The sequence below is a fragment of the Eulemur rufifrons genome, chromosome 19 (genome assembly GCF_041146395.1).
Source record: "Eulemur rufifrons isolate Redbay chromosome 19, OSU_ERuf_1, whole genome shotgun sequence".
NCBI lineage: Eukaryota > Metazoa > Chordata > Mammalia > Primates > Lemuridae > Eulemur > Eulemur rufifrons.
In genome coordinates, this window is record NC_091001.1 from 95,438,051 (window position 1) to 95,448,648 (window position 10,598).

General features: G+C 54.2%; 1 protein-coding gene across 2 annotated transcripts; it reads right to left on the reverse strand.

The window, feature by feature from the left end:
* Nucleotides 1-1,108: 1,108 nt before the first annotated feature.
* TMEM214 (transmembrane protein 214) lies at nucleotides 1,109-9,531 on the reverse strand. 2 transcript variants are annotated; one of them, XM_069494032.1, is made up of 17 exons: nucleotides 9,340-9,531; nucleotides 8,221-8,420; nucleotides 7,499-7,649; nucleotides 7,077-7,211; nucleotides 6,754-6,836; nucleotides 6,242-6,347; nucleotides 6,041-6,122; nucleotides 5,652-5,753; nucleotides 5,145-5,286; nucleotides 4,619-4,710; nucleotides 4,286-4,334; nucleotides 3,980-4,093; nucleotides 3,623-3,740; nucleotides 2,935-3,034; nucleotides 2,558-2,726; nucleotides 2,261-2,412; nucleotides 1,110-2,104 (listed from the first exon to the last, which is right to left on the reverse strand). In XM_069494032.1, the coding sequence occupies exons 1-17, from the start codon at nucleotides 9,482-9,484 to the stop codon at nucleotides 1,978-1,980; spliced, it is 2,067 nt and encodes a 688-aa protein (XP_069350133.1). In that variant the 5' UTR covers nucleotides 9,485-9,531; the 3' UTR covers nucleotides 1,110-1,977. The 2 variants fall into 2 exon arrangements, with proteins under 2 accessions (XP_069350134.1, XP_069350133.1); XM_069494033.1 differs by lacking the exon at nucleotides 7,077-7,211 and having other exon boundaries at nucleotides 1,109-2,104.
* Between the last annotated feature and the right edge of the window lie 1,067 nt (nucleotides 9,532-10,598).

Below are 10,598 nucleotides of genomic sequence, written 5' to 3' on the forward strand. Positions count from 1 at the left end.
ACTCTGTGAGAGGCTATGGAGACCCCAACTAATCTAAATTGATAAAGGAAAATGTTGCATCCAGGACTATACTGTCAGAAGTTAAATGAACTCAATGAGGTAAATACAGTACACACCTTAGACGCCAACACAGCACTCATGGCATTTTCCCAGTTGCTTAAGGACTCAGCCTAGCAGCCTCTGACTCATCACAGGATGGAGTGTCATTTTCCTTGTCTTGTGCTATTGTCCACCGTGCCTCACAACTGCCCCTTTTCTCCCACACCCTTGAAAACAGCCCAGTTCTCTTGCCTAGCAGTCCTAGACCTGGGCCCTTTGCCAGGCAGGGTTCCCTTTCTCCAGGAAAAGTGGTCATGGTTAACTGCCACTAGGAAAGCAGGGGGGTCTGCCCAACATGGGCTACCTCCCAAGACGAACAGTAGCAAAAACAGGAGATGCTGTTGTTTCTGTGACCTCACTTTGTGTCCAAGTTTTTCTACACTTGCTACTTTATAATCTCACCACTGAAAAAGCCTCAGGGCACCACGTCAGAGGGAAAGTGGTAACCAGCCATGGGTCCAGCGGATCAGTGTGGGAGTTCACCAGGGAAACAGAAACCAGCCCTTGGGTGGTGGAGTGGACAGCTTATCTCCAGTACTGCTTAGACTTGAAACATGCAAGGAAATTAAGTGGAGGTGAGAACTGAAAAACTAGCAGTTATCTGACTTATTATAGTCTCATATCAAAAATAAAAAGGGACTTTGGTGATAAACCCTGGACTTGCATGTCTCTTGCAGTTCTAAATCTTTCACTCACTGCCTTATAAAACAAACCAATTAATAAATTAAGGTCCTGGCAAGGAAAAGACACCCCCCGATCACTGGCCAAGAATTCCCCTAGGAGACTCCCTCCTGCTTTTCCAACCATATAGCTATCAAGGCGAACCTTGGGATATGCATCACAGTGACAAGTCAGACGATATAATTAGAGGAGCAAGAGGAAGTGTCTAGAACCCCCAACAGGCCAAACTTTAGAATGATGGATGTGGCCTTTCCCTGCCAGTAGCCCAGTTACAGCCAGTGGCTATAATCCCCAGGAGGGCAGTGGCCCGATATTTTGTTGTTCTATCCCTTAACCATGGAATTTCTGTATGATGCAGAGAGGAATGCCAGAAGTCAAGTCTGTGTCTTTTATTCTGCCTAGTAGGCACACCCAAGATCCATATGCTGAACCTCTCAACAGGCTGACGGAAAGTCTCCTGGGCCCCAGGCACACAGCTGCCTGGGCTCTGTTCTCTAGAAGGAGGGTAGCGTGGGCAGTGGAGAGTAGCTAAACCTTGTGGCAGAGTCCTCCAGCATGAAGGAGAATGGAGAGCTAGGAAGTAGGACTCTGATGGAGGGGGCAGTGAGGGTACACTGGGCGTTGTGAGGTGACGGGCACTTCCACCCAGTCCCTGTGTCCACTGACAGCCAAAGCCAGACTGTGGGTAGAGGTAAAGCTGCTGTTGCCCAACATGGTGCTATGTTCTTCTGGAGGTCCCTTTCTTTCTGTTGTGGCTAAAGTTGTGACTAAGATGGGAACAAGAGGTGGGTAGTCTGGAAACAGGAATCATTTGTCAGATGAATACAGAAGCCATTTGCTGGGAGTCCATTTTTTTTTGGAGATGAGCTGTTTGGGGATTTAAAATGAGATAGAGGGCAGTTGGCAGCAAGCAAGAGTGGAACTGTGAGAGGCTGCCAGCCCAGGGGTGGAGCTGGGAGCTGTGTGCAACAGGGCCAGAGAAGTGTTCAGTGGAATTGTGAGTAGGTGGCTGAGAGGCCACTGGGCCCAGTACCCACTGAAGATGTAAGAACTGGGGCAGAGGCAGCTGGCCACTTGCCTAAGAGATAGAACTCAGGCACCAAGTAAAAAAGACTCCCATGCAGAGCTGCCACCTGCTGCCCACCAGCAGTCTCAGATGGCCTGCCCACACAGAAACCAGTGGCCAGGAGGCAGAGCCTACTGCTGGGATATCATGGCGAGTGCCCAGTCCAAGAAAGCCACTGTGATGTCCTGTAGGCAGAGCCAGGTCCAGTGGGTGGCCTTGCTGAACTGTGTTTTCACGCAGTCCCAGGTCACCTCACCTCTGGAAGGAAAGCACAACATTTTGGGGTGTGCGTGTGTGAAGCTGTGTCAACTCATGAGGCTGCCGCTGTGAGTGGGGCAGAGTGGCCAGGGATGAGCAAGGGGCAGGGCGTGGGGACACTGGGGATCCTGCCGCAGCCCTAGGTAAAGGTCTCACCTGCATGCCTCATGGCAGTGCTCCTGGGCCCGGGCCAGGACCTCAAGCAGCAGATGCCACAATGGCAGCAGCACGTTCTGGTAGAGAGGCAGGAGCAAGTCCCTCAGATAATGGAGCAGCTGGTTGAGGGCATCAGGGAGCTGGATCTGTAGCTGGACCATGAAGAATGGATAGGGTTAGAGTACCCAGGGGAATGCATCCTATTCCTTAGGACCCCATCCGTGTGGGGCTGCCCCTTCCCAAGAACTCTGCCCCTGGGAAGGCAGGCCCTTTTCTGACTCCTTGTCTCTGGCTTACCCTCTGAGAGAGGCTGGTGAGGCTGTCACCAAACCAGGCAAGGTGGGAGGCACAGTGGGTAGAAAGGAAGCTGACTGTGGCATTGGTGTGTGCCCAGGCCAGCTGCAAGCTGGGCTGCACTATGGTGAGCAGGTGGGAGCCCCAGGCCGGCAATACCTCCTCTAGCCAGCTGTAGGAGAAGAAAGAGAGGAGAGAAGAGGGCGCTGAGTTTCTTCAGGCCAGCTTGGCATCCAAAGAACAGATGGGGAAAGTGGAGGGGCGGGGAACTACAAGCACTTCCTGCTGACTGTCAACACCTGGCCCAGTCACCCTCACCTCCCTGACATCTCAGCCTTCTCTCTCACACTTCTCCTCTCCCCTCCCTGGGAGGAGCTCACCTGTAGGTTTGCAGGCCGCAGGAGTAGAGCTTGGCACACGCTTGTTGGCTAGCAGGTAAGACACCAGATGATGATCGAAGCAACCGGCCAGTGAGGGAGGCTGAATAAAGGGGGCCTCTGGTGAGCTGGGAGATGAGAGGGGCCGGGACTGGGAAGATAGACACTACGGGGCCCCGGGCAGACACTGTGAGGCAGTGGGGCAGAACTCTGTGTGCTCACAGGATTGCAGAGCCAGCTCCAGTCTACTCTGGAGCATGCTTGGAGGAGCCATGCAAGGCTGGGGGCTGAGCCCCTTCTCCTGCTGGGCCAGGTGAGCAGGAATGGGGCCACCAGATAAAGCCCTGGACTCAGGTCTGTCAGAAAGCCTCAGGTTAAGAGTCTGCCCTTCTACTTACTAGTTGTGACCTAAAGCTAGTTGCTAATCTTTCTGAGTCTCAGTTTCCTCAGGAGTTAAAAGGAGATAACACCTACTCACATGATACCATGAATATGCAAGCATTTCTATACTGCAAAGTACTAATCCGATCGGAGTGATTATGTCTTATCTGTGGACAGAAGAATCTATCTGAAAAGTGTTTACTCTGCAGTATTGAGGACTCATCAGGACAAAGGTATGTTGGAGGGGGGCTATAACCAGCTCTGTGCCCCACCACCATGCCATCTTCCTTGCTTACCAGTTGCAGCTTACCCTGGAAAGAGCTGTGTGACCGGAAGTCATGACACAGGAAACCTATGGCAAAGACCAGCAGCAACAGGAGTAGCCGTGCCCAGGGCAGCCGGGGCCCCCGTGCCTGCTGCAACAGGCCCTGGGGGGAGAGGGGAGGAGACAGTGGTCAGAAGGGAGAGGGGCTGGTCCCTGCCTCGGAAGGCAGGCACACCTCAAGCCACGCCTTCCACGAGGAGCATCAAGCCCTCACATTATCCTGGAGGCAGCAGGAGGCTCCACAGATAAGTGGGGCAGGAATGTGACACAGGCCCAACCCAGGATGTGCTGAGGCAGAGATACAGGACAGTGTGTGGGTTGGAGGGGGCTGGGTGCCAGCACCTTGCAGGCCACATCACAAGTGATGACATCCTGGTTGTTACAGTTGCCCTTCCTTAGCAGCTCCTGGTTAGTAAGCTTGAAGGACTGAATGGTTTCTTGCAAAGACTTCTGCACCTATAGCATAAGAAAGGTCTGGGTTGAGAACGTAAGATCTAACCCGTGAGAGAATCCTGAGCCTCCACCCTGTTTCATTTCCATGCCAAGTGCACCCACAGAGCATATTCTCAGGAAAGGGAGGACAGTGGCAGAGGGGCATGGACTCAGAACGCAGACAAGGCCCAGCTGCCTGTCCTCCCAGCTCCTCACCTTCTTGGGAATCCGCTCCCAGGAGCTGAGCAGGTGCTCCAGCAGCAGGCTGTGAGGAGAGCACAACCCCTTCCAGTCAGGCGGCTCGCATGGCACCTCCATCCTCCCGTCCCGGCTCCTTCAGGCTGAAGGACCCACCCCACCCACCCACAGAGGAGCAGCTTCCTAGAGGCCACATCAGCAATGTTCCCACTCAACCTGAGAGGCATGAGCCCACAGAACAGTGATCATGTTCCCCTTTTGCTTCTGGCATGGGGACAGGGCAGCCTCAGACCGGGAAGCTCCTCTGTGCGGATCAGAGGTGGATGACCCCCCACCCCGACCCCCACCTGCCTGGACTGTGACAGGTGCTTGGGGTACAGCTGTCTCCAGACGCTGGCACTGAGGGGGTCCACAGTCAGGCACTCGGTCAGGCTGCCCAGGAGCTGCATGGGGGGACAGAGGAGGACACTTCTGTGGCCATGGGGCTGGTGGAGGGGGAGAGTGTTGAAAGATCAGTATCCTCCCCTGAGTGAGGCCACCCAGACAACACATCCACCCTAAGGGGTAGAGAAACAGTGTCAAGACTCCAGAAAGCTCACTGAGAGAGGCTGTAAAGGGAGAAGCTGGGGCTCCTGAGCTAGAGCTTTAAGCTCAAAGATCACATATCTGCAAGTGACAAGGCATCAGACACCACCCAGACGAGAATGCGCTGCCCTCTCTGGTCCATTCTTCTGAGGGCAGAGTGCGAGTGTGCAGGGCAGGTGGCCGTGAGGAGCCAGCTCAGGACATGCCTAGGGAATGGGCTCTGAGAAGGTAGACAGAAACCACTGCAGCTGACCCCTGGGAAAGGGAAAGAAGTCTCCCACCATTTCCTCACCTCTTTCTTCATCTCAGGGGGACAGCTACGGGTGGCTCTGGACAGGAAAGAAGGGAAGTAGGTATGCAGGGTGGAGTCCGGCTTTGCTCCAAATGCCAGCACCTTCAGTCGGGGGTAGAGCTGACACAGCTGCTCCTGCAGGCTGGGGTGGAGATGGGGAGGAGAGCTGTGTGACATGAGCCTTTTGCCTGCTTCAGAGCCCATGCCCTGCCTGAGGGGTAGAGTCACTAAGGGCCTTGCGATGGCGCCAAACCTTTTTACTCAGAGATGCCTTAGAAAATCTGTTGAAAGCCACAGACCCTCTTCCTAACAAAATACCCACAGGCCAATCATACCCAATGGTCCACAGAGTTCCAAGGGTTCACTGATCCCTAAACCTACCTTTGAACTTCCAGCTAATGAATCTGAGAGCCAGGGTGGCTAGGGAAGAAGGAACAGGAATGTACTGCCTGGTCCTGTCCTGACACTGGGATCCCTTCACAGCAGGTGTGCCCAGAGCAGTCCTACCTGGGTGTCAGGGAGTTGTTGGGCATATAGGCAAAGTCCAGAAGTGGGAAGAGATCCTTGGGGCCAATCATGCCAAAGCCCTTGGTGAGGTTGGGATGCATCCTACAGGGGAGAGAACAAACAGGCTTGCTGGAGACCATCACTCAGGCCAGCTGTTTTGCCCGTGACCCCAGCTAAGCCAACATCTAGGAGAAAGGGCATAAACTCCACCCACCCCAGCCCTCAATGGCTCCCTCCTTTCCCTTCCTCACCATCACATTCTGAGGTAGGAGGGGCTGGTCCTGATTTTCCTCACCCCTACAGAGACCAGGATCACAGCATTCTACTTTGCTGAAACAGCCACTTGCAGATACCCTGGGCCTTCCCTGTGCTGTCCCCTCATTACTCACAGGAGCAGCCGATCCAGGTAGGCAATGGCAAAGGGAGATAGAGACTTGACGCCCAGCACAGGCAGCATGATCCCCAGCCACACTGTGGAGACAAAGGGCAGGGAGGAAATCTCAGGCTGGCACCCGCTGGGGACACTGAACAGGAGCTTCCGGGCTCCTGGCTCCAAGTGCATCCCTCTTTCTTCCCCACTTCCTTGTTACCTTTTAGTCCCTCAGTGAGGTTGGCAAAACCTGCTTGACCCAGGGCCCACATGATGGTCAGACACTTTGCTGGTCGGCTCTGGTGGGACCTCAGCAGATCCAGGAACTGAGGAGACCAGTGGGGAAGGCAGGTTGGGATAGGGCAAAGAACCAGGAGCCCCCAAAGCCAGGTGGGAACGGAGATGTCAACTGGGAGAGGAGAGGCAGGCTGAGCGAGAGTGGAGCACTCCGGCAGCATGGTGCAGTGAGTCTGAGCGTGGGCTTCTCCTATACTCTGCCATTTACTGGTTGACTGACCCTAGGAAAGTTACTGAACCGTGCTGTGGCTCAATTTTTCCATCTATAAAGTGGGAACAACAGTAGTACCTACCTCATATATATCTAAAGCAGACACACAGTAAGTGCTAACAGTATTACCTAGTATTACTAGTCTTACAGAGTCTTCCTTTATCCCGTAACTGCCTGGCCTCCCCAGTCCTAGCCTCCTGGGGTCCCCACCATCCAGAGCTCACCTTGCCCAGGTTCGTGGTGGCAATCTTGGGCTTGTCTTGCAGAATGGCCTGGATACAGATGCGGTAACCGTGTAGGGACTCCCCTGGAGAGATATGTGTTCTCAGTTCTACTTATACTACTTGGCATCCCAAACCTGAAATCTCCCTTTTGGCAGCAGTGAGCCCAAAGCCCTGGCCCAGTGAATCCTAACTTCCTTCTCTCTTTCCAAGGAGTGTCAAGATTAGCACATTTCTCTACTGGAAAGAGAACCACTCAGCCATGCTGGAAGCAGGAAAAAAGGAGTAGGCTCCCAAGATAGTTATCCCATGTGGGCCCTTCTCACCTGGTGTCTTATCCAGCTCTTGCAGCATGGTGAACAGACAGTGGTCAAAAAAGAGCTCCAGAGACCCTGCTGCCTTCGCCAGTAGCCCTCGGATGATCCCACGCAGCTCGCGGCTCACCAGGCTGTAGGGATAATCTGGGGCCATGGGCCTCCACATGAGTGCTAGACCAGATCCGGTGCCAGCTCTGAGAACTCTGGTGCTGTCCCTGAGAACACCAGTGGAGGCAAAGGTCCCAGCACTGAGGCTGGCATCCTCCCTCTCCCAGTGAACCCCAGAAACATTCACAGCCATGATGATCTGAGAACAGCTCAAATCACCCATGTAAATCAGGACAGTGGGGGCACTGGACTCTATGACTAACACACAGCCTCTTTAGAATGTTCTTAAACTTGTCTGAGCTGAGGAAGTTAGGAGGACTTACCATGAGTATGCTGGCTCAGTGTGGGTTCACTTAGAGGAGCTTGGAGCTTGTAGTTGAGATAGCTGGCCAGGTCCTTCAACCACACGGACGGGTTCCCAGAGAACACACTCTGGCTCTTGTCCAGTTCCTTCTGCAGAGCTGCCACGTCCAGCTGCCACGGACATCCCCCCCACCCCACCATGATAAGTTGTGAGTGGGGGTAGGCAAATGGGGTAGGGGTGGGAAAATGGTTGAACTAGGTGGTGGTAGGAAGAAGGGTTTCTGTTTTTAAGCGTAAGTACATGGAATGCTATAATTTTGCTGCATCCAAATCTTTAGAAAGTAAGGAATAGGGTAACTGAGGATGTTGATCTGAATGCCCTATCCTCTTAGGCCCTTCACATGTTCAAGGGGAAAACAGAGGACAAGATAGAAAATGAAAGATCACGGCTTCCATGGGACAGGGAACTACAACCTGTTTCTCTACATCCTGGTGTTCCTGGGTCTTCAAGGCTTTCCTCTCATCAATCTATGTTTCCACATAAACTTCCCATTTCCTTTCTATTTTAAGTGTCAACATTCTGTTCCCTTGGGGTTTTCATCTTTTCTGGAACTCCTCCTCTCAACCGATAGTGTCCCAAATCCCACAGGTCCCTCAGCTGCTTGTCCCTCTTGCCCTCCTTTCATCTTCTCTACACCTCAAGCCCCCACTCTTGCCGTGCCTGAAGACCAGGCACACTCACAGCTTTCAGCGCTTCCTCCAGGCTGCGGAAGCGGCCCTGCTTCTGGTTTTGGTTGGTGAGAGCTGCCACCTTCTTCGGCTGCTTCTTGTTCCCTGGTTTCTTATGCTCCACAGCAGGGGGTGGAACCTGTTCCTTATTCTGCCGCTTCATGATTTTCTCAAAGCCCCGCTCATAAAGAGTGCTTGTGGTCTGGATTGGGGCTGGGTGAAGATAGGCAGAGAAAGGGGGGCCATCCTTGAGTCCCCAGGGCCTCACAGTAACAGCGGTCCCTTCCCCCACACTGTCCCCTAATTCATCTGCATAGAGGAGCCTCTCTCAAAGCCCCTTCTTGCTGGACTGCTTAAGCAGCAGCACAGGGAGTCACTCCTTCTGGTTGCTTTTCGTCATCACAGCTCGAGTCCATAGGCTCTTTCATAGAAATGGGGCAGTTCTTTATTAGACAAATCAGAGTATGTGGGAACTAGGAGAGGGGTGGGATGCAGAGAACTGGCTTCTTTGGTAGGTAGCTACTAGTCTGGGAAGACAGGCTTTTTCCACCTTGGTTCTACCCCAAGGCTTCTTGATTGAGACATGCCAACTCTATAATCAACAAGTGGCAAGCTTTTCCCACTCCTCTGGGAAACAGGTGCCACTGAGAATGTGTGGCGGGTCATTTCTCCCAGCTGGGACTCCTGTCCATACGACCCCCACCCCCTGCTGGTTACTTAAGGAGGGGGCACCGTGTATAATGATCCAGGATGCCTCTTCCCAGCTCTCAGACACCTGCCCAGAGAGACCAGCTAGGGCCTGGGACAGCTGGGAGGCTTGTGTGCGGTGAACTGAGCGTCTAAAGACCGGAATCCTAATTCCCTCTGACACGTGATCCTAGGCAAGGTGTCAAACTTCACCGGGCCTCAGTTTACTCAACCGTGAGGTGAGGACGGCAACCCTCCCTTGCGCTGTCTGCCTCTCGTGAGGCTCCAAAGAGACAGCGTAAGGGTGGCGCTCGGGGGTCAGCCTGCGAGCTCGCGCCGAGGGAGCCGGGCGGTGTTCTGCCCCCCTGGGCTCTAAGAGTTGCTCGCTGCTACCTTGCGGACCGGGCCCGGGGTCGGCGGCGGCGCGGACCGAGCGGGTACTCACGGGTCGGGTCGTATTTCCACACTCCATTCGCCTCCCCGAGCGCCCGGCGGTCCCCGCCGCCGCCTCGATTACCGCCGCCGGCCGCAGGCCGCCGGCCCTTCTTCACGACCTCCCAGCGCCCCCAGCCCGCCGCCTTGGCCGCCATGGCTCCGAACCCTCCCTCCCGGCCACCTCCCGGTTCCGGTCCGGCGCCGGCGCCGCGCTCTGCCACGTCTCCTAGCAGGCCGGCGCGCGGCGCCCGCCGCAAGGCAGTCTGGGACTTGTAGTCTCTCGGCGTTGCCAGGCTCGTCCCGGCGCGGGGGGCGGGGGGCGGGGCGCGGGGGGCGGCGTGGGGGACAAAGGCTCCCGTGGGGCAGAGGCTCTCTGCAGAACTTCCTGAGCCCAGGCCAAGAAGCTGAGATGAGAGGCGATTGCGTTCCTAAAACTTTTATTGAGCACCCATGTGAAGGCCACTGCACTGAGTGGGTTGGTGGAACTGTTTGCATTCTGTTTTCTTTTCTAGCAGCGCTAGAAGGATGGAATGGAAGTCATTCTCCTCACCTCCTGGCAGAGTTTGAAGATTAAATGCTTTCTTCCTTCTAGGAAAGTGCTGGTTTTTCTGTTGCTAGTGATTAAACTTTGGATTTAATGGGGTAGACAAATCTATTGCCAAAGAATAAGGAAGAGGATGGGGCTTGAGGGAGAAGGAAGTGTTGGGGGCCTGGGGTCTGGCGGGGAGGAGGTGAGAGGTGGAGAGTCCTGATCGGAGGCGGAGAAAAGTCTGGTGATCTGGGACAGCCAGGGTTGGGTTTCCCCTTCCAGATAATGGGAAGGAACCACTCTGTCTCCCACCACAAGAGTTGATCCCAAGTTCCAGATGTGCCAGGAAAGTAGTGGAGAGCCCCAGACCTGAGGAACCACACAGACAGGTTACTGCTCAGACGCCTCGTGGAGGGCCTCCCATCATGCTTTCAGTATGGTGTGAGACCTCAGAACCTTGAAACTTCCTTGCAGAGCAGAATGTGGAAAGGTGAAATGAAAGTGATTTATCACAATTAAGGAAATGTGCTGTTTCGTGTACACCTATGTGTGAGGATGAGATTCATACCTGCCATACTGAGGTATTATAGTAAGAACTATAAGAGTCCAAAGGATGAACAGCTAAGGGAGTGATGAATTCCTTAGGAAGGAGATGGAAAAAGGCTTCCTCAGGGAGATGGCAGTTGAGATGGGTCCCGAGCAAAGAATTGTCATTGGTTGGTGATCAGGGTGGGTGGAGA

Coding starts and splice junctions, on each gene's coding strand:
- TMEM214 (XM_069494032.1), bottom strand. CDS start 9,484: ATGGCGGCCAAGGCGGCGGGCTGGGGGCGCTGGGAGGTCGTGAAGAAG. Junction 8,421..9,339: donor GTGGAAATACGACCCGACCC/GTGAGTACCCGC, acceptor ATCTTCACCCAG/CCCCAATCCAGACCACAAGC. Junction 4,094..4,285: donor GGGAGCGGATTCCCAAGAAG/GTGAGGAGCTGG, acceptor CTTATGCTATAG/GTGCAGAAGTCTTTGCAAGA.